This window comes from Protomyctophum parallelum (assembly GCF_964188405.1).
Source record: "Protomyctophum parallelum genome assembly, chromosome: 17".
Lineage (NCBI taxonomy): Eukaryota > Metazoa > Chordata > Actinopteri > Myctophiformes > Myctophidae > Protomyctophum > Protomyctophum parallelum.
Window position 1 is genome coordinate 25,987,117 of NC_139719.1, and position 24,395 is coordinate 26,011,511.

Below are 24,395 nucleotides of genomic sequence, written 5' to 3' on the forward strand. Positions count from 1 at the left end.
GCACGCACACACACACACACACACACACACACACACAAATCCAGCCAGGCAAGGGCAGAAGGTTCCAATATAACGACAGTGGGTGCCCACCTCAGAGTAGCCTGCGCACACGCTTTTAGCGAGGTGCTAAGCAAGGGTTGTTTTTGTATATCAATCAATCCGTCCACTCCATGTGTGTGCGCACGTGCAGTCTTTACGTGCGCGGCTGCACGCTGTTTCACCCACGTTTGGTTAAAAGTTATATCAAGTGATCCAACAGAGCCAGGCCGATAGATAATCATTCCGTTGTGATCGTGGCCGTGCTGTTCAATGTTTCACATTAGGTGCAGGAAAGATGAGATCTGTAACTGCGGGCGAAACAACTCAAGTTACGCGGAAAACTGTGTCCCAGTATTAATCAGTGACGGTCCCAAAATGCAATTCACTTGGAGTTTTGCCGCCCTGTGGCTGCGGGGGGTACTGCACCCGGGTGCGTTTTTAATTCACTAATAAATTAATTAATAATCATTAATGTGTCAAATCGAAAAAAGGGCTCCGTCACGCCCTCCATATTCATATGGTCAATGCCTGTGTGAAAAGTGGGAGCGATTGGTGCAGGCAGTGAGGAGATAATGAGGAGATAAAATGCGGTCGGACACACACTCACTCACTCACTCACTCACTCTCACACACAGACATTCTGTGAATTATAGTATGATGATGATAGACAAACTTATTTAAAACTACACTTAACTTTTTCAATTGACTGTTATTTTTATTTGTATTATCATCTTTCACTGGTATAGGCTATGTTTCACAATAACCATTCCATATAAACTTCCCCAAGCACTATATTTAGTGATAGCTCTGAGAATCTGGTGAGATAAGCTCAACTGTCTGTAGCAAAATGTAAAGTGTGCGGAAACCAAGAGAAGGAAGAAGGGAGAGGACACTTGTGCAAGCAAATATACCATTAATGTATTTTAAAAGCCTACATACCATTTCTGACAATTCTGTTTCAGAAATATTATCTGCATTGCACTCATGATTTTGAGTACAATGCAGATGGAACCTCATTTTGTCCAAAACAGTAACTTTTCGTCTACCAGCTCAAAATGGCACAGTTTTCAAGCTTGCGGATCTGCTACTTTTGATGCTTTTGTGTGACACACACGCTATTTGTTTAATGTGTTTAATTTGCAGTTTTAAAATAATTAAAAATATAGAGAAGATTTGTCCCAGACCTGGTGACGAGGCCATCGCATTATGATGACGAAACCGGAAATCGAGCCATCCTCTGGGCTGCTAGGGCTTCTGGGAAAATGAGCTCAATGCAAGTGAACGGGCCGTTTGTTTGGACTACAACATGCTGTGCAGGCTGTTCTCGTCTCGCATTGTCATGGCGGCTGGTTTTGCTCATCAACAACAAACGATCAGACTATTTTCGTGGTTGAAAGCTGCAAATTCTTTGGCGTATGCTCCAAAGGTAATAACGCGGGTTACCTGCAGTAGACCTGTTAATTTACGAGAAAGATTTTAGGGGTGGGTCCACTGATCTAACCACGCCATCTCCCTCCCTCCAGCTCAGAAGGTGGCTCCGTTCTATGAGGAGTGGTGGTTCCTGGTGGTGGTGGCCCTGGTGGGTCTCATCTTCATCCTGTTGCTGGTCTTCATCCTCATCATCAGAGGGCAGAGCAAGAAGTACGCCAAGAAGTCGGACTCAGGTGGGTTCAATCACGTTAATTAAGGCCATTTAGTCATCTGTGTCACCTTGTAGCATTTAACCACTTCAACCATTATCTGTTGAAAAATAGCAGATCTACAAGCTCATAGCGTGGCACCGAATGTCACGCTACACGCTTGTAGATCTGCTATTTTTGAAAAATCGTGAAAATGTGGCGCAAATCTTTGAATATTCTTTCACAGTGAACGGTTTTGACTAAAATATTTGCTTCTGGGGGTGTCCCAGGAAAAACATATTTTCAGACGGGGGTCCATGGCCAAATTCAGATAATTCTGTGGGTCCACTGACATAGAAACATAGGATTTTAAGAAAACGGTCATGATTAATAGGGGATTCACACTGAGACGGACTGAATCCGTTTCATTGGAACCGTTTCCGAATACGGTTGCCTGGTCCCCGATGGCCATGATTCACATTGCCCGAGATTCAACAGCGCACCCGGGTACACTTGCATAACACACTTTAATCATCCTGATGACGGTGTGCTTGATGGCTGGCGCGCACGGACACTGACCATCAACTGTGCGACATTGTCTCAAATAAATCCAGACACACTGAATTGCATTGCCTCTTTGGCTTTTTGCCGTTATACTACTTCACTGTCAGCCTGCCTGCTATTCACTGTGTCAGTCAGTTCTGTGCTCCAGTGTATTAGTTTGCTATGGATTCTACTTTAGCATTATTATTATTTTGTTTTACTTTGGAAACTGTGCCAAGCAAAGCCCAAGAGCCACGTGTAGTCCGCAGAATAAGATCAGCGCGGTGCTGCGCGTATACGCAGATTCAACAGGAGAAGGGCGGCGTTGAGAAATGCGCTGATCGTGCAGCAGCTATGTTTTTTTTTTTTTACGCTTTGGCTCGTCGACTAGAGATAATGTCACGTTCTTTAAAAAAACAGTCCACTTCCTTCTTTAGGTACACATGCATTCACATTGGAACGATCCGTATCTGAATACACTTCAACGGTCCAGAGACCCACCCCCCATGCGGTCCCGGGGACGGTTGGGCGATCCGCTCCCGGGAACGGTATGCATCATTCACACTACCACAACATCTGCCAAGTGGTCCCGAGTGCGCACCCGGGACCATAGTGTGAATCCCCTATTAGAAGACTATATCAGCCAGGTCTTAATGGGTTAGAGGTCACATGCGCTGTTATGGCCTTTCATAGTCCAGTTTTCGGTGAAGACGTGACCACTGAAACGAGCAGTGACCACCACGGCGTAACGTCATATTGTAGTTTTCGGTGGTCACCTCTTCACCGAAAACTGGACTATATGAATCGGCCTTTAGCTGAGTTACACTGAAGTGTTTCCATGTGAGCCAACATGCCAAATAGCAGCACCCCGACTGTTTGACCAGAATGGAACAGAGCCTTCATTAGTAGTATCATCGGTGAAGGAAGTCGGAAGAGGCCTGGAAGTAGGAAGAGTTATTTCAAAAATGAGGTATATGTGCAATAAGGGATATTGACTCACGACCCCAAAACATGGGTCCCAACCAACTGTTTGGAAAACACTGGTTTAGAATCAGTGGTTTTAGGCAAATGAGCAGCTGTTCTGTCTGCTCTGTATTATCACTGTCTGCAACATGTTCTAGTGAAGTCACACCAGGAACATTAAAACTGAGAGTGTCTGAAAACTAGAACATCTGTTTGTATCTCAGGGATTCTTTAGCAAAGCAAGTGACTACTTGTTGCTATGCCAGCTACAGGTAAGCATGGCATGGCAAACGTTATATTGCAACATATAGACCTACTGTATGTTGTGGCTGACGCTGTAAAATGGAACCAAATGGACCTGTAAGACACAGGTCCTTTTGGTTCCATTTGTACACTCTCAGAGTCAAATTAACCCTTGGGGTCCGGGGTAGTCCTGAAGGGGGTTCCAGGGGGTCCCCAGCTAAAGTAATTAACATAGCGTCACAAGCATTTTATCAATCACTTTTTGCATTTGTACCGCAAGCTTGTACATCTGCTACTTTTGAGAATTTTTATTTATTTTTCCTGAGAGACATAGAGAAAGGGAGAAAGACGGACGAGGATCTATACTTGCTCATTCCGTTCAGCACTGACATCAGCGGGACCATTTCCCCTGGCTCAGCACTTCTACTGCTACACAGGCGCTATAGCTGCCAGGGCTTTCTGCCGGCCTGCCTGCCTGGGGGCTGGGCAGCGGAGGGCATGGGGGGGAGACCCTGTGGGTCCCCCATGCCCATCTCTCTGCCTGGGTGCTGGGCAGCGGAGGGCATGGGAGGGGGTCCCCCATGCCCATCTCTCTGCCTGGGGGCTGGGCAGCGGAGGGCATGGGAGGGGGTCCCCCATGCCCATCTCTCTGACTGATGTAGGAGGAGGAGGAGGAGGGGGAATAAATACAAGAGAGTCCTTCTCTTTCCAACACAAAGACGGTCTCACAGCCTCCCACCATGCAGGGCCACACTGCCAAGAGAAAGCACTGGAGCGACCCACTGCTTTCTGTGTGTGTGTGTGTGTGTGTGTGTGTGTGTGTGTGTGTGTGTGTGTGTGTGTGTGTGTGTGTGTGTGTGTGTGTGTGTGTGTGTGTGTGTGTGTGTGTGTGTGTGTGTGTGTGTGTGTGTGTGTGTGTGTGTGTGTGTGTGTGTGTGTGTGTGTGTGTGTGTGCGACTGCGTGACTGTGTGTGTGTGTGTGTGCGTGTTCTTTCCACTCTTTCCTTCCCTCTCTCTCTTTCACTCTGTTTCTCTATCTTTCCCTGCTTTTCTTCCCTGTCATTCAGTGCCTATCATGTTCGTATGTGTGTGTGTGCTTTTCTCCATATTCTCTCTCTCTCTCTCTCTCTCTCTCTCTCTCTCTCTCTCTCTCCATTTGCGTAACCACCACTTAACCTCAAATAGCCCTTCTAGAGCCCTTCTAAAGCAGTAAATTGTTCTAAATCAACTCTATATGGTGGTCGGTGGTGGTGGGAGGGGGGGAGGGGCAGCACTGTCAGGCAGGTTCAGGGTGCTGTTATGCTGAATTTACTTACTTTACTTTACTTACTCTCCACCGGCAAGTTCCGAAATGCGACGAAAGCAACCATTGGCACGCAACAAAGTAGAAATGAGGCTCCATTTACAATTCAGGCATTTAGCTCTTAATCCAGAGCGTCTATGTATGTGTATATATATATATATATATATATATACACACACAGACATATATATTGAAATTATAGGATGCAGATCAACAAATGAAGACTGCATGGTCGTAAAGGCTATAGGTCATGTGCTATCTTTACAGCTTCAGTGCTGGACCTTTCAATAGTTTTCACTTTTCACTCAACGTGCAGAGAGAGAATGGCCTTCGCCAACATGCAGACGAACATCGCCAATGTGAATCAGCAGCCTCTCTCTCTCTCTCTCTCTGGGTTGAGATAACGGACCCTTTGTGTGGGACATGCAGAGGTTCATTCAAGTGTGATGCATTGTGGGAGTTTGTGTTCTCACACACAGACACAGAGCAGGATATTGGCCCCGGTAATGAGGAGATTGTACATGCATAGTAACTGCTCCGCAGTATAAAGACCTATTCATTCCAATGAGTCGCTTGTTTTGTAATTGAGGTGTTTACCGCGACCTTCCATTGGGACGCATGCATGCGTGCATTCGTTTCATCTGCGCATCTACGGCGCAAATGTTCATCCGTAAATGTTTCTGCACCAATTTGTTCACACACGCACGCACACACGCACATACTCACTCTGTTCATTAATGTATTTACACACTCACTAGCTCGCTCATTCATTCATGTGTTCATTCACTCACTCACTCACCTGATGAAGGACGTTCACGGCCGAAACGTTGTGTCTTATTTATGGTGTATTGAATAAAAAGCAAACACCTTGGCGCAAACCTGTGTGCGGACTCTCCTCTCTTCACATTCACTCACTCACTCAGTTCATTCATGTGCTCATTCACACACTTATATGCATTCATTCAACTATTAATTCACTCTCACTCACTCACTAGCTCGTTCATTCGCTCATGTATTAATTCACACTTGTTCATTCATCAATTCACTGTCTCACTCACTAGTTCATTCTTTCATGCACTCACTCACTCACTCACTCACTCCCTCAGTCAGGTGGTGTGACCCTGTTGTATGACTGTGTTGTGTACCAAGGGGGCGGGGCTGTCCGCTGTCTATCCTTTATATATAACTCTATGGTTCTCTCAGTGTGTCTGTATGTGTGTCCACTAGGTAACAACAGTAACTGACTGTGTTGTGTTCACTCAGTGTGTCTGTATGTGTGTGTCCACTATAGGTAACAACAGTAACTGACTGTGTTGTGTTCACTCAGTGTGTCTGTATGTGTGTGTCCACTATAGGTAACAACAGTAACTGACTGTGTTGTGTTCACTCAGTGTGTCTGTATGTGTGTGTGTGTCCACTATAGGTAACAACAGTAACTGACTGTGTTGTGTTCACTCAGTGTGTCTGTATGTGTGTGTCCACTATAGGTAACAACAGTAACTGACTGTGTTGTGTTCACTCAGTGTGTCTGTATGTGTGTCCAGGTAACAACAGTAACTGCAACGCGCTGACGCACGGCGACATGGTCAGCCTGGACGAGGGGCGTTTCCCCGCGCTGGAGCTCAACAACCGACGGCTGTCCGTCAAGAACTCCTTCTGCCGCAAGAACGGCGTCTACACCAGGTCGGTGGTCTCACACACACAATTCAAAGAAGCTTCACACACACACACACACACACACACACACTCGCAATTTCCCATGCATCTTCAACCGCTTATCCAGAATCGGGTCACAAGGGTAATGGTTCCAACAGAGATTTCCAGTCTTCCCTTTCCAGAGCAACATTAGCAACTTCCCCCTGGGTGATCCCGAGGCAAGTGTGGAGATGTAATCCCCCATCTGGTCCATACTCCTAACTGCTCCTGATGAGCAGGTTGGTGCCTTGCATGGTTTCCCCTGCCATCTTTGTCTACCACGGGGTCTCTGGGACGTGCAGAAAGCACCTCCCTAGGGAAGCATCCGTACTAGACGCTCAAACCACCTAAACTGGCTCCTTTCCACGTCAAGGAGCAGCGGTTCTACTCCGAGTCTCTCATGCTTGACTGAAATTCTCATCCTATCTCTAAGGGGGAAGCCGGCCACCTGCATGGGAAAACTAATTTTGGCTCTGCGATCAAATTATATTTTGCATAATTGTCATAATCATTTCCATGTTGAAAAATGTTTCAGCTGTGGAAGAAGTAACGATTTACAATTTCTAGTTCATTTTTTTCCATTAGTGCACTGAGTCATAGACACACACACACAAATACACGCACACACACACGTCAAACGAAACCGCTATAAAAAGAGTTTGATATGACAAGGATCGTTTGAAACGCTAATCAAACGACAATCTGGAAAGGTAATTGAGCTTAGCGGATGGAAGAAGGAAATAAAAAACAACCTAAAACGTCCTCTGTGCTCTCTCTGTGGAAACATTTGTGTTCCTCGTGACACCTCGGGACAGCCTCATTAAAGCTGTTTTCCACTGTAAAAGCGGGTCATAATGAAGGACCGTTTCTCCTCTCCTCCTAATGAGTGTCTGTATTCCAAGCAATAGGCCAGTTCCCAAACCTTTTAGCTCACCTAACCTAACCCTAACCCAAAAGAGAATTTGGTTTGTCTGGGACCCAAGATAGATGGCAGATCTTCAAGCTCACAACACGTCGCTTCACAGCGCGTTATGTATGAGCTTGTAGATCTTCTATTTTCACTACTTCTATATAACTTATATATAACTAAAATTGTATATATGAAAAACTATGGCGGAATTAGTTTAATTGATGAAAATGTCAGATTTATAAGCGTTCTTTTTATGAAATATACGTATATATTTTCTTTGTGGGAGACACAAAAAAGCGGGATATTTACTCACGCGCAAAATGAATTGGTCCGTGTGCCAAACATGGGACTCGACCCACTGTTTCTCAGCGTTTTTGGCTGGGGACCCCCGGAAAGGCTTTGGTCATGTCTCGCTTGGTTGTGCTCGGGTGTTGTGCTCTGAAATGAGCAGATTTACAAGCTCACAATGCGTCTATGATGCGTTATTGGTTATTGGCTTCTCCCTTTTCTTGTACACTAACTTGTTTTCCTGTGTTGTTTCTCTATTTCATACAACAATCTGCTAACCTATGCTAAAGTGTGAGACACCGTCGCACAATGAAGTATGAATGCAAGGGTCATTAGCGTTGAAAAGGGTCTTGTCATCAGCCTAGCATTACAGCGTAATATGCACAATGCATCATATATCCACAGATTGGCTGATAACATTTGGACGAAGGCAGGTGGCCTCTGATGCTATGCCCACAGGAATAAGAGTGTGTGTGTGTGTGTGTGTGTGTGTGTGTGTGTGTGTGTGTGTGTGTGTGTGTGTGTGTGTGTGCATGCACAAAACATGCATTCACATAGACGCATGTGCTCATACGCAATACTTTGGTGCACGCCTGTGTGTGTGCGCCTGTAGTGTGTGTATGTGTGACCTTGGCGATAGGATTAAGGGGGGGAGGGGGGGGATTCCAGGCTGCATAATGTTACGTCTCGGAGTGGGGGTAAAAGTGTGTGCGTGTGCATGCGTGCACGTGTGCGGTTCAGGCCAGGGGGTAAAAGAATGCACAGATGTACTTTCATATTCAGCGCTCTTTGAAGTCGCAGCTCAGACACCTGAGCCCTACGATTACAGATGAATGTTGTATCTACACACTCTCTCACTCTCTCTCTCTCTCACTCTCTCTCTCTCTCTCCCCTGGGTTAAAATCATCCTGTATTAAATACTCACACAATTTACAATTTAGGCATTTAGCAGATGCTTTTAATCCAGATCCTCCCTCTCTCTCTCTCTCTCTCTCTCTCTCTCTCTCTCTCTCTCTCTCTCTCTCTCTCTTGGGTTCAAATCAATCCTGCATTACAGCATCAGGATCAAGGAATCCATTGGACTTGTGTTGATACATTTGCAGGTGTGGGCTCTGATAGCACTGGCAGGTGCTTTTTTCCTATGTTTTCCAGGCCTATTCATACTCCAGGTTTAGGTGATAGGGTGACCACCGTTTCGGTGGTAAGTAAAAACAGAGAGATGTGTTTGGGTGAGCGCTTAGACCTTTATCATAGGCCTACAGACGGCTATTTTCACTACTTCTTAAACATTGTATTCTAATTTATGGAACTTCTTAGATTTGTCATGTACTTTTTCATGAAATTACTTCATTTGTTTTTAATTCAGGATTCTATTTCATTTTATTTGTTTGTTTTGCTTTTTCTGGGAATGTTTTTAGATTTTTATTTAAATTGCAAAATTAATTAAAAACAGAATGTAGGAAACAAAAAATAAAGGGACACATACAATGTTGTCTGTGACCCACAAATGGGTCCCGACCCAGTGTTTGGGAACCAGTGCTTTAGATCCCCCACCAGGGAAGTCATGAATAGAGAGAGACTCAAGACTTCTTTTTAACCAGCTTAATTACAGCTAATTCACTTAACCTGAGTGGTGAGACCGAGAGGTTTACAATGGAGAACCATTAATGTTCAATATAGTTGAATCATTGTATCATCGTCTTGGGGGTCTACTATTACTCTCAGTGAGTCTCTGTGTGTGTGTGTGTGTGTGTGTGTGTGTGTGTGTGTGTGTGTGTGTGTGTGTGTGTGTGTGTGTGTGTGTGTGTGTGTGTGTGTGTGTGTGTGTGTGTGTGTGTGTGTGTGTGTGTGTATATGTCCACTATAGCACGCATGTGTGCGTGCGTGCGTTTGTATAGCCTACTGTAATGCTTGATGAGTGCACCTTAAAATCCTCAATGACAATTTCAGTCCGATACATTTGGTTACATGTGTGCACTGCACTCTCAGACTGCATAAATTATCGTCCAGCAATCTGTCTGTGTGGGGGATTTCCAGCAGTTATTCACGGCTTAACCTGAAGACCCAACCATCTGCTCTTCCTCCAGTACAGGTTCAGACAAATCAAACCAATTCAAACATGAAAAGAAATCTGGTAAAAAAAAGTTATAAAATTATTTCTAAATAAAAGTATATCTGTCCAATGCTGTGATGTCATTACCTATAATCCTCCGGGTGCTGAGTGTGAACATGTCTATACAACCAGCCGGACTACACAATGAACTGTCTGTCTGGCTCCACCAGATATGGTGCCGGCCTGGCCAAATCACCACCACATGCACAGGACTGTAATCCCATTCAGGATTTGGCCACCGCATGCAGGCATGTTGTTGCCTAGTATTTCTTCTACTGCACAGTGCACACGCACGCACACACGCATGCACGCACGCACACACACATGCACACACACACACACACACACACACACACACACACACACACACACACATAAACGTACATGCTATGGGTGGCGGCTGTATAGCTTCGTGTCTAGAGATGCAGTCTGGTAATCAGTAAAAGTACAGACAATTTTGACACGTGTAGTGTGTAAAAAAAGGGGGGGCATTTGAAATACTCTTATTTTGCTTAGGTAGCGGTTTTAACAAAGTATTTTTTTATGACTCACTCCTTGTTCTCTTAAACCCTTTGGAACATATAATGATTATGTGTTCCAACAGATTTACGTAAGACCCTGGCAATCCGCAGGCTTCTCTGTTGTTGCGTGAACTTTAACACAGTATTACACAGAAGATCCAAGATCCAGCTTCCCTGATGAAGGTTTTATGGAAGTTACATTGAGGGCTGATGCAGGGGATTATGGCAGCTTTAAGGGCCCCCGTGTTTCTTTGTAGCCATTTCTTTATAGCAGGGCTTTCCACGCCGTTCCCTCGTTTTCTAGCCTCGTGCTTATATGTCCTTTGTGAACACCGAGAGAGAGAGAGAGTCCGCGATGGAACTGGAGTGCAGATTATGTTTTTTAAACACTGGTTTTAAAGTCTCACAGAGAGAACGCTGGGTCTGTCAAACTCATTTCAGGGCGAGGGCCACATTGTGCAAAACATGGCTTAATGAGGGCCCTGCCAGTTGCTGCGCGTTCACTAAGACATTGTGTTTTTCAGCCTGTTGTCTCAGTCACTGCTATAACTGAAGTATGCCATGCGAGAGTGCGATGTGAGATTGGGTCACCCGGGGGTCACTTTATTCATTTTTTTTGCTCAGGGCACTCCTGTAAATAACATCCACGGCACCCATAAAAGACTGTTACTTTATAACACGTTACATTTATGTCATATTATGGTACGCAAAAATATGTAAATCTTTCCCCCTGAGATACAGTGTATGTCACGAGGAAAACTTCCGTTTCCATTATGGGACAGGTTGAAAATGACTACACTTTACAAGCACCGGCATCCCTATTTTGGGTGGAACATTTGCAATGCATTGTGAGCTTTTAGATCTGCTATTTTTGGAAAACATTTTTTCAAACTATATTAGAGGTGCAACGCTTCCCACATCCATTTCCACACGACTCTTATCTGCAATATACAGAGCATGCACATAATATGACGGGAGAATATTTTAGCAAGTTAAGCAGCTTTAAAGTTTCCATTATGTGAAGCTTTATCCTAAAGATAATTTATTTTAAAAAGGTTTTGTTCCATGGAGTCTGTGCTTTGAAAGATAGTGTTTTAAATGGAAAGTGTTTAAAAGTCGATTCATCATAGCCGTACTATTAAGCTGGCCGGCTGATTCAGCAGACGCTGCATGGAATATATTTGACAGAGCATAATATTTAATAACAGCCAGACTTTTAACAGATGTCAAACAAGAAGCAGAGATATGGGTCAGTTCAGTTCTATACGTGATAATACTGTACAGTGGACAATAACTGTACATTTAATTGAGTTTATCTGATTCTGCACTTCACTCGAGTTGTGTTTCTCTTTCACTCAACTACATTAAAAGCAAGTACAGTGAAGTACTCCTGTATGCTTTAACCCGAGTACAAATCAGACAGACAGACAGACAGACAGACACTGTACATTATGTGCTCAGGCTGGTGGACTCGCTGAGAGTCATGCTAAATCCCTAAGACAATTATTAAATGATTCAACTATATTGCACATTAATTCTCCACTGTAAACCTCTTCTCAGTCTCACCACTCAGGTTAAGTGAATTATCTGTAATTTGTTTAAATAGAACCCAGTGGACATCACTAAATTGAGTCTCTCTATCCATGATTTCCCTGGTGGGGCGGGGCCAGTTCAGGTTCTATCTACAACACACAGCAGCCAAAACCATACAGAATAAATGTACCGAACCAAACTACTTCTCTGGAAGAAAGATAATACAATACGCAACGCAAGTTACCAGAAACAGCAGAAGCTCACAACGTGTCTCGCTGTGGCGTGTCGTGAGCTGATTTTTGTTTTTTCATTGTTTTGTTTATTCAAGATTCAGGGTATACAGTAACTCAAACAAAATGACAGTATATGTGACACACCCATACGGAACATATCAAATAAATAACATGTACATATATAACTGTTGTGAGCACCATACACAAAATATTGTGGCAGCATAAAATAAAATAAAATAAATAAATAAAAAGTTGCATAGTCCTATGCTAACATGGAAGCGACGTGAGCTGATATTTTAAGCTTAATGGTCAAAAACACAACAGAAATAAATGTCATTCATAGAATCGCTGTCCTAAAATGTCCTCACAAGTAGCTACAGTAATGACGTGCGTCCGTGTGAAGACTTGATTTTGATTTGATTTGATTTGAACACAATATAAGACGACTTGATGAGCATCACGGGACACCCATGAATGGGTCGCCTACAGCCAGTCACTCTCTCCTGAGATGAATAATTCCCTGTGATTCAGAGGGTGTGGAACGTCAAAGCACACAGCGCTGGTGGCTCCATTTTGAAGTGAAGTCTTCATAGTGAATACTAGTGAGGTGTAGACTGCGCTCGTGACTCCATTATGAAGTGAAAGAACGTTCACTTCATACTGTATAGTGACGTGTAGATGTAGAATGCTGTTGCCTTATAAGGTTTCACAGCCCACATGGTAAGTTATGCTATCAATGGTGATGGCAGGTATACTGCGCACACATCTGGGAGTGACACGAGAGATATCTAAAAATATAGGAACCCCAAGGAGACAGTGTCTGGCTTCCTATTGTGAAATGAATCTGAAAATGTTTCTTCCTTTCTAATTGGCCCCCCTGTTTTCACACGCACGCACATATGCACGCATGCACGCACATACACACACAAACGCATGCAGACTCACGTACACTAGACTAGACATACTTAATACTCAAAGACAATCATGCGGTGTAGAGTCTGTCTGACAGAAATCAGAGTAATTGGCACAAAATCAAAGCACTACAGATTACATGGCCAGATGATTGGTTCTGCTTTAGTTTAATAGTGACATTGAGTCGAGGAGAAAAGGCCGAAGGTGATGTTCAACTAAGTGCCTCAGTGTCGGATTCCAACGCTGGCCATCCACCGCAAGGACTTAGCCTTGATAATCGTTTGCCGTCGGGGAGAAACCTGATATCTCCATAAAATCTCTAAAAAGCCACGGCCTGGGCCGCAAACACCATCTAGAAAGTCTGGATATCAGGAACGTCTGACATGAATCAAGCTCTCAAGATAAGGTTATGTTGAAGGTGCCTCAGTAGCACAGTGGCTCGGAGCAGAAAATGTGGCGCAAATCTTTGAATATATATTCTTTCAAAGTGAATGTCTTTAACTCTTACTTATTTTTGTTACATTCATTGTCTATGTAAATGTCCGTTTGTACACACACGGCGCCATTGAGAAAGAGACCCTTCAGGTCTCAATGGGTTTCCCTGAAATATAGGTTTCAATCAGTCAAGCGAGCAGTTTGTGACAGTCTGCCCTCCTCCCCCCCCCCCCCCCCCAGGTCTCCTCCCAGGCCCAGTCCCGGCAGCCTCCACTACTCAGACGAGGACGTCAGCACCAAGTACAACGACCTGATCCCCGCCGAGAGCAGCAGCCTGACTGAGAAGCCCTCCGAGATCTCGGACTCGCAGGTACAGTACGACGCCAGAAGCACGATTGATAAGCACGATTGATATTTAAAATAAAACGAAACACTTATTATTATAATGTGTTTTTTTTGTTTTCTTCCAGAAGATCTAAGTGTCCCGTCATTTGTTATTATATGGTCGCTGTGGGGCAGAAACCTTGTATTTCTACATTGTATGTTAATTTTGTTAATGCCATATTTGGTCATACTACACTCACTGTCACACAAAAATAGAAAAAATAGCCGATCTCCAAGAAGTGAAAGTGGTAAAGTGTGTCTGTGGGTTTGATAAATATTGGACCAATGAAAAGTATTAACAAGAGCTTTGTGACTAAATGATAACTACATTAGGACCATTGGAACATGGGTTATTTCCCCCGTGCTTTGAAAAATAACACGAGAGGTTTCCACACGACAGCGACCGGAATGTGTCACGTCACATATGTCCCTGGTGCACACACAGTCATCATGGTCACATATGTCCCTGGTGCACACAGTCATCATGGTCACATATGTCCCTGGTGCACACACAGTCATCATGGTCACATATGTCCCTGGTGCACACACAGTCATCATGGTCATGTATGTCCCTGGTGCACACACAGTCATCATGGTCATGTATGTCCCTGGTGCACACACAGTCATCATGGTCATGTATGTCCCTGGTGCACACACAGTCATCATGGTCACATATGTCCCTGGTGCACACACAGTCATCATGGTCACATATGTCCCTGGTGCACACACAGTCATCATGGTCACATATGTCCCTGGTGCACACACAGTCATCATGGTCACATATGTCCCTGGTGCACACACAGTCATCATGGTCATGTATGTCCCTGGTGCACACACAGTCATCATGGTCATGTATGTCCCTGGTGCACACACAGTCATCATGGTCACTTACTGTATGTCCCTGGCGCACACACAGTCATCATGGGTTGAATTCTACTGGAATTCAACTCGGCTTGAGAAAGCGCAGACACTCGCAGACCACTCGTCTCTGTCCACATTGTGGTGTGTCATGACTCATTCGTCAACCGCAAATGGCCCACAGTCTCTCGCTCAGGCTCAGATATAGAACCCATAGACTCCATACAGGGGGATTAAAGATTAATGGCCTCGCGTCCGTCCGTCCGTCCGTCCGTCCGTCCGTCCATCCGTCCATCCGTCCGCAAGACTGCGCGGGGGAGGCGTAGCGCCTCTGAAAGGCCCGGGGCGCGGCGGGGGCACTGACCCCGGGAGAATGTCGCTTGGTGTACATTCACCTCTGATCCGGGCCACTGCACTCAGACGCCGCTCTTATGTAAGAGAGCAAAGGGTCGAGATGCACTCTGCACTTGTAGTTTGTTCTTATTTTTGCTCCTTATACTGGGGTCCAGTGGCGGAGTTGCCTTTCGGGGGGAACTTTCAAAGTCATCAAGGGAATTCAATGAGGAACCCTCGGTCACTACTGAGAAATTAGATTTAGCCCCCCGCCTGACGCAAAGCAGAGGTGTCTCTATCACCCTGGAGGGGTTCATTTCTCCTTTATTCTCTCATTTTTACACGGCTGCTCAATAAAGAACTGGGACCCAAAAGTCACACAACAAAACGATTTGATTGATTTTTAAAGGATTTCATTGGTCACGGTTAATGAAAGCATTAACATTAATTTATGCCAGGTCGGCTCGGAAAACACAGCTTGGAAGCGTTGATCAAATATAAATCGATATTCTGTTAGTGTCTATGGCACCAAGCCAGTATAATAAAACATAATGCTGTCGGGCATAAACCTTGTATCTCCATATTTCAACTTTTTATGTCTTGTTGTAAACTAACGCGCTACTTCGTCATACAATAGTGCGAAAATAGCAAATAGTTGAATGGGATCGGCTATTTCCAATTTGTTTGCCCTTTTGACAGAATGCTTTTTGTTTTTGCTGGCAGTGCCCATGCAGGCTGCTGTGCTGGCATCTGCTGAATCAGACCATTCTGTTGGCCCTGCTGGGTGTAATCAATGAGTGTGTTTAAGCTTCATCAACCTCTATTCTCTCTCTCTCTCTCTCTCTCTCTCTCTCTCTCTCTCTCTCTGTCTCTGTCTGTCTCTCTCTCTGATCATCTGATCTTCTACCACCCCCGTGTGTGTGTGTGTGTGTGTGTGTGTGTGTGTGTGTGTGTGTGTGTGTGCACGTGTCTGCGTGTCTGCGCATGTTTATGTGTGTGTGTGTGTGTGTGCGAGCGCGTGCCTCCTCCAAGTCTAATGTCTTTCTTTTATCAAAGTCATTTCCTTCCCCTCGTACTTGTGTTTGTTGGCTGTTTCTGTTTACGTCACCCCCTCCTTGCTGGTTCTCTGTGGTCTGAGGAGGTCTGTATGTTGTCTGGTTTTGATCCCAGTCAGATGAAAGACATGGGAGAGGGAAGGAGGGAGGGTGAAGCCCCCCCATGCCCCCCCCCACCCACCCAGTTTAAGGCCTCCATCAATGTTTGCTTTCATCTTCGGAATTCTTCATTCCGGCCCGTCTGCCGAATTATCTCTCCCTCTCTCTGCTAAATACGTCTCAGAGTGTGAATTCCTGCAGCCGGAGGAATCTCTCTCTGTCCGCCTGTGGCTATTGGGACGACTCTAAGCTCCCTCCAAACTCCCTTGAAAGGAGCCATTTTGCCGTGTCATCGCGCAGACGATGTATCAAGCGCTAGCACTTGTGTGCTGTCAAATAAAGAACCGTGGCGCATAGGGGCCTCCTCCTCAGACCCAGAGATGACAACCACCTGCCACCACCACGTCTCGGTCTCGGTGGCTTTGATGGTCCTCCTGGACAAAGAGCCCTGCCTGTTTTGGTGTTCCCCGTCTCGAGGGGGATGTACTGCTGCTGCCTCCCGAGTCCACCCTGACAGGCCACTGCGTCGGTCAACACCCTGCGGTGCCTCGGAAAGGACTCCAGGAATGCCCTTTGAAGTTTTATTGAACGGATGGGTCTATCGGTGTGATGTTGTGCGTTCTGTCATAAATAAGACACTGGAGAGAAGGTAGGGTGGGATGGGGGGGGGGGGGGGGCTACGGGAAGGTACAGTATGACTAACTGACTTTATTTATTAGTCTTAAAGGTCAAAGCAGGCTTCATGAGTTCGGGGATAAACACGAGCAGATGGACGGACAGACAAACAGAGAATTTGCGTGTTTATTAGTAGGATAGAAACTGCTATTGTCTTAATATGAACTAGTTTGTACCTGAACTTGTCCCTTATAGGTTGCTGTATTTTTAACCCCTGCGGTCTTAAGCCCTAACCACACCAAAGGGTCAAGACGGTTTTAGCGTTGTCCCTGCGGTGTGATTTGTCTTGACCCACGTTGACCCACGTCGTCCCTAGTGATTCAACGCATGGAATTCAATGGCCCAAACCACACCAAAGAGTCAAGACGGTTTCAGCGTTAACTCCTTGCAAACCGTTTGGACCCAAGGAGTTGCATGGTGATCCTTTGGTGTGGTTTGGGCTTTAGAGAACCGGACTCGAGTTACAAACAACTGTGCCACTTTTTCGCGCCTGCACCAAATCTCTTGACCAAAAGATAGCCGATCTACAAGTTCACAATGCGTCGCACTTGCAGATCTGCTATTTTTGGCTAATGTTCCCCCTAGAATATGGACGCTGGGGTTCAAGCAGTAGTGAAGCTATTACGGACTTGGCAAGGCCATCCTCTTTGCCACCAGTGGTACCACACTGATGCGTGAAGGTATAAGACAAGTTGACAGCTTCCACGCTTGTTTTTCCTTTCTTTCTTCTTTTCTTTTCTCGCACGGCACACAGCCTTCCACGTCAGTACTCACACACACACACACACGGCACACAGCCTTCCACGTCAGTCCCCCAAAAGAAGGATGAAACCAATCATGCACATTGTGGATGATCTCATCTCTGACTGAGTCACTGAAAAAAATGTGACCGTAGATCATTGGCCTGATGTGCTTAAAGGTATTCCGTGGGAGAGAGAAGTGAATATACTGTATCTGTTCTCTCTCTCTCTCTCTCTCTCTCTCTCTACACACACATCACGCACGCACGCATGCATGCACGCACACACACACACACACACACACACACACACACACACACACACACACACACACACACACACACACACTATCTCCCTCTCTCATTATCTTCTCTATCTGTCGTCCTCTCCCTGCATTGCTGGCTACTGTATAGTTCATTTTGGCAGAGTCTCAACAGAGAGAGAGATGTCTCTGTAATGTTGTGGATTGTCTCTAACGACAACGGGGCTGGCTTTGTTTTGACTGGCCCGCTCTCACAGAGATATATAGAGAGAGAGAGAGAGAGAGAGAAAGAGAGAGAGAGAGATGGAGAGAGAGAGAGATCATCTGAAAGTGCCATTGAACTATATTACGTCATTATGTCAGGTTTTTCACAGCTAGTATCACAGCTACTATTTATAGTATACCGATGACCTCATTTAGACGGTCATGTTTACTTTACGCTGACAGAGGGGATGTGTGGATCAAGGCGAGAAGCAACAGAAGTCCAGATTCGAACCTCCAGACTCCGCAGTAGCGGGCAGCTATACTTTATACCACGGCACCACCCGAGCACCCACATTTACAGTATAGTAGGTTAACAACTGCTGTTGTTGGCTACATTAACACCGCATGGCCCACCCAATCAACCTGATGTTAGACCAAACCGTTATACTGTACAGTACAGCCAGTCCACACCAATGCAAGTTATGCAACTCCTTGCAACCATATCCCCAAATGGTAGTTGCAAGGAGTTGCATTGGTGTGGACTGGCCTTAAGATACAACCCATCAGTTAACAGAGCTATTAAGAGATGATAAAATATATAAAAACTGTGACCTCTGTGACTGATGAAAATGAGCCTGTATTTGGCTAAAATAAAAGTGCACGATTGCCTCTGCTACTTGTGATGCGTGCGGAGGTGATCGAATGGACCAATCCTATTTACACTCACCCTTCATGTCATGTCCAAGTAATCTAAATCAGCGGCTCTCAAACCTTTCTCTCAGTTCGTTTACAACCTTTACCTTCAAAGATTCAAAGATGCATCCAATGTTTGTCGCTGCTACAAGAGCTACCTACAACAGAGTTGAACTGATTTCAACTTTAGATACAGACATGCTGTGCATCTTTGTATCTGCCAATTTGAATGCAGCATAAGGGTCCACGGAACCCCATAATCAAGGAACCACTGGTCCAAAAAAATAGTGCCTAGGTAAAAAAAAAAACTCCTTTAATGTATACTGCACCGTACAGCGGTATGTTATAAAGTATAAAGTCTGCATCAGGCTGGCGGCGGTGGAAAACTCCCATCCGTTTGATTGATAGTGTCATGCTGAAGGAAAGCACCTCTCTCAGCATGGCTGATGTTGAGAGGATTGGACGCTGCCAGGCTGGCCTGGTGGCCTATCGGCCTATCCCTGTGTCTGTGATGACCCTATCGGCCTATCCCTGTGTCTGTGATGACCATGATGTATGCTGGGATTTACCCAGACACTGCAGGCGTCTTGCTCTGCTCTCACACACACACGCACCCGCACTCACGCACGCACACACACACACACACACACACACACACACACACACACACACACACACACACACACACACACACACACACACACACAGGCACACCACTCTCACTCCTCATTCTCATCTGTCTATTTTTCATCCCTCCTCTCTCTCTCTCTCTCTCTCTCACACACACACACACACACACACACACCACAAATTCTGTCCTGTCCAGGTTGTTTTTGTGCCTAAAGACTCCCTATATTTTCTGCCTGCCCCCCCCCCCCCTATCTTTGTCCTCGTGGGGCCCCCTGCTGTGTCCACTATAGCAATGGCAGAAAGATAATACCCCCTCCCCCTTTGCCCCCTCCCTTTCTCTGATGATCATATAATCCATAACTGAAGCACAAGGGAAGCCACCCCCCCCCCCCCTTTGCCTCCTTCTCCTCCTTTTTGGAACAGAAACTTGTACTCCATTTAAAAACATAACTGTTCTATCTGTACTATCAGCGATACGCATAAAACGCCAGTTTTCCACACGTCTACACACCGGCGCTCCGCTCTGTTGTTTTCCGTGCTAGCTCAATTATTTTTTGCAATGATGAACACTTTATCGCGGACAACTAGGTCAAGTTCTTTAGACTTATAATTTAGCAACCCCCCCCCCCCCCCCCCCCTTTAGCATGCTCTTCTTAATTCCACCCCCAACTGTGCAATTCCACACACAACTGTTTTCTGTCAGTTTATATTATTATTTCCCCACGCCACTTGCCTTGCAGTGCATCATTGGTGACATTAAAGACGAGACTATAGGGTTGAGATCCGGGAACCACAGGGACCAAATCCAACATTGAGGAACCAGGAATCGGTTCCATCACATCTGGAACCGGTTCTGGAACCGGGTTCCATTACACTGTCACAGCTGGTATGTGGACTTACTGTCTGCTATACGATTACAATACCAGTGGTTCTGTCACAGCTGGTATGTGGACTTACTGTCTGCTATACGATTACAATACCAGTGGTTCTGTCACAGCTGGTATGTGGACTTACTGTCTGCTATACGATTACAATACCAGTGGTTCACCATGACTCTGAGAGAGTACAAATGGAACCAAATGTGTACACTCTCAGAGTTACCTGACCAAATGTGTACACTCTCAGAGTTACCTGACCAAATGTGTACACTCTCAGAGTTACCTGACCAAATGTGTACACTCTCAGAGTTACCTGACCAAATGTGTACACTCTCAGAGTTACCTGACCTAAATGTGTACACTCTGAGAGTTACCTGACCTAAATGTGTACACTCTCAGAGTTACCTGACCTGTAAGCCTCCTTTTGAAATCAGAGGGTCACTGAACCTAACTTTGAAAATACTATAACCATGTATGCATGATGTATGATTGAAATTGGGTTTATCTTTTTTTTTTATAAATTGATTTAGAATATGATCGTTACGAGGGAATTAAAGAATCTGAATCATTAAAATCCTAAAGGATCACAATCCTAGATGAGACTGGGCAACATTATCGCTGCAGTGCAGAATGTGTTGCCGAGAACATCTCGATGTATCAGCAAAAACTGGATGTTTGACCAATAATGACTCGAGGTTCCATTTCTTAATCCCCTGGCTCGCTTTTCTTGTGATCGCTGGGTAATTTGTCATTTAACGTCCTAATGACGCAAAGAAACGTTTGGTCAATGCCTCATTTGCGACGGCATGGCGGACCGGGAAAGTAGCCGATGTATGAGCAATTTTGGTCGTGTGACACCACCGTGTGCGTGTGTGTGTGTGCGTGTGTGTGTGTGTGTGGCAGGGGTTCCCTTGAGACTGGGATGCACCAGTACTTTTCTTGCATTAATGTAGTCTCTCCCACGACACCATGGCTCTATAGTAATTAGCCTGTAATATGAGGCAAGCTGTGATGCTGACTCAGCGGCGTATTTTCACACTTTTCTCCCCAGATAGTTCATACACAGCTCAGCCTTGTGGTTCTAGTCCAGCGTTCATACACAGCTCAGTGGCCTTGTGGTTATGTCCGCCCTGAGTCCCTGGTTTGTGCTCGTTAGTCAACCCATTTAAACTGGGAACACTTTAACCATTATTTTATACTTTGTCTATTCAAAAATAGCAGATATACAATTTCATAGTGCATCACAAGCTTGTAGATCTGCCGTTTTTTTTAAATCTGGGAAGATTTGCGCAAATCTTTGAACATGTATGTGAAGTTGGCCGTCCGGCCAAGGCTCCAAAAAGACAGAATAGTCCAAGAATGCCCTTTTAGGGTTTTTATTCACCTTTCCAGTTTATCCACCTTTCCATAGTACAGAGCAGCCTCGGCAAAGACAAAGACGAAAAACAAGATTTGGCCAAAATAACAAACATAAACATACTTGAAGACAACACTACTGAACAACACCTAAAACAATGAGAAGCTGTAACAGGCCATATCCTTACTTTCCAAAGGGCCCCACCAAGGTCTAACTCTAACTAACACACATCACCTGCAGGCTCCCTTTTATAGGAGTGAGACATACCAAATCACATCACAGTAATTGGCAATTCAATTAACTCACCATAAGCATACAAAAGGCCAATGAGTTAACACACCATTACTGAAGGTTTTAACATCATACTATCATCATCATCATCATCATACTATAATCATACTATAATTCTGACAATGTCTGAATGTCTGTCTGTGTGTCAGAAACACAGCCGTAGCTCCTCACTGCCTGCACCAATCACTCCCACCTTTCACACAGGCATTGACAATAATAATACGGAGGTCTTAGCGAAGCCCTTTTTCCAATTTAACAAATTATAAATTAATAATGAATTAGTGAATAGAAAATGCGAAAACGCACCCAGGGCGCAGTATCCCCCACGGCCACAAGGGGGTGGGGGGGGGCAATATCTCACAACGGGTAAGGGCTAGTTAACTTAAACATGAAATTCCGGACGTCCATTCATACAAAACTATAGTTTCGTTTTAAATAAAATTGCTCTTGAATCAAACACCCCCCCCTCCTATGCAGCACTTGGCACCTTCCCAATCAACAGGAATGCCACTGCAGAGGGGAGAGGTGACTCACAATCAATTAAAATCAATAAATACATTTAAAACCATTAGTAGTATATACTTCAGCAATGCATTTCAGCTACAGTATCAATAAATAGAACATACAGTTTAACACTTGACCGCCACTTCCAAGCCAGCTGATAGATAATTAATTGGAAGCAGGTGTAGTAAAGTTTATGCAATGTCCCCGTGACAATGTATTTTCGAAATATACATATTATTGTCTTCATTGTTTAATAAAAAAGTGCCGCTGTCTCAGTTTGTTGAAGCGAGATACATTTCCATAATACTGAATTATAGAGCTTCATCTGATAAAGTAAGTACATTTAACTAAAGAGATTGCGTATATAGGCTACATGTGAAAGGACCGCAATTGAAACAAGCCGCTGGCTTTAATGCTTTGTATGATATAAGCATAATAAACATAATACAATTATATACTTTGGATTGTATTGTGCACGCTTCATCTGTCTCAAAAGCTAAGCACATTGAATTTGTCTCCGTGCATGGATGAATGTAACGACTGCTATAAATTACTGTCATGACAAGGATGATTATGTTTAAAATATGTATTGAATTTATACGTGGACTGAATATGTAATACAGCAAAACTCACTTACACACACACACACACACACACACACACACACACTGGCAAAGCATCAGGGCACTGTTTTGTGTTGTGCAGGAGTGCGACAGCTATCCATTGACAAGCGTCGGGCCCCGAGTGTGCCTCGGGCGGGGTGGAGGGGTGGAGTGGGGTGGGGTGGGGGTTGAGGTGGTTTGGGGGGCTGGGGGGTAAATTGAAGTGGAACTGGATGAGGAACTGCCCTGAGACTGGGAGGTCGGGGGTTCAATCCCTGGCAGGTACCCAGTGCCTCCCTGCTTGGCACTCAGCATCAAGGCTTGGTAATGCGGGGGTAAGTCCCTGTGACAAACCAGGGTCATGACCAGGGGGTGTGCTTGTCATCAAGCTGCCTAATGTTACAGAAACAGGAGACATGTTGGCTCCTGAACTGTGGGCCACATGACTCGGGAACCCTTGGCTCTCAAAACTACTTACTCACTTACCAGTGTTGATTTTGACAGCAGATTTTTATGTAGTTTTAGTCATATTCTTTTTTCAATATAATTCAGTTTCGTTTTTGTCATATTTCAGTCACCCTTTTAGTTTTAGTCGACTAAACCTACAGTTGATTTATTCGACTAAAATGTATTTGGGCCGGCCATGATGGCATTAAAATCCCAGATTTATACTTGGCTGTGTGCCGAACATAGCCGATCTACATGCTCACAACGTGTCGCGATGCGACACATTTTGGACAAGGATCGGCAGTGGGCCAAGGGGGAACGAGAGAGCAAAGCAAATGGGGGTGGAGAGAATGGAGAGGTGGATGCATGGTCGTTCTTTTGGGGGGGGAATAATATTTTGAATAGCAGTAACATCTGTTTCCCACACTTCAAGGCCGGGCCAAGCCGGTCCGGTCCGGTCGGGAGTGGAACGCAGTACGCTGTGTCAACACTTCTGTTCCGAATACACACGCTTTTTTGCCAGTAACACACGCACACGCATATACACACACACACACACACCCCGCGCAATTTAACATAAGTCAAGCTCATAACTCTATCTCTAATCCCTGAACTTCTAACTACTAATCCTATACTACTAACACCAAACTGAAGGTTTATTTCTAATAGCAGCCTATACGCCTATATCTCTAAACATCTTTTATAGTGATAAAACAACCATTTTCTCTTGTGTTTTTTAAATTGTGCTATACTTGTGGGGACGTTTGGTCCTCACACAAAACAAACACACACACACACACAAACAAACACAAACACACACACACACACACACACACACACACACACACACACACACACACACACACACACACACACACACACACACACATACGCACGCACTCAGCTGGACTGCTGTCTCATCCCCGGTTGCACTCACTGTTCATACTCTCTAGCCAACAGCGTGGCGTGGCTGCATGTATGCGTGAGCGTTATCTCACCATGCAGGCCAGGGAGAAGAGGGCCTTGTTGTGTC

At 45.0% G+C, this 24,395-nt stretch overlaps 1 protein-coding gene across 8 annotated transcripts in view; it reads left to right on the forward strand.

Moving 5' to 3' along the window:
• Positions 1-24,395, forward strand: part of LOC310874999 (protein sidekick-2-like) — a 503,627-nt gene that overhangs the window by 467,105 nt on the left and 12,127 nt on the right. For 4 of the 8 annotated variants that reach the window (XM_083787997.1, XM_083788001.1, XM_083787999.1 and 1 more), the window contains exons 42-44: positions 1,563-1,703; positions 6,234-6,393; positions 13,591-13,720. In XM_083787997.1, the coding sequence (XP_083644123.1) occupies positions 1,563-1,703; positions 6,234-6,393; positions 13,591-13,720 (431 nt within the window). The remainder of the gene's footprint in view (positions 1-1,562; positions 1,704-6,233; positions 6,394-13,590; positions 13,721-24,395) is intronic. The other 4 variants (XM_083787998.1, XM_083788002.1, XM_083788000.1 and 1 more) reach the window with 1 other exon arrangement.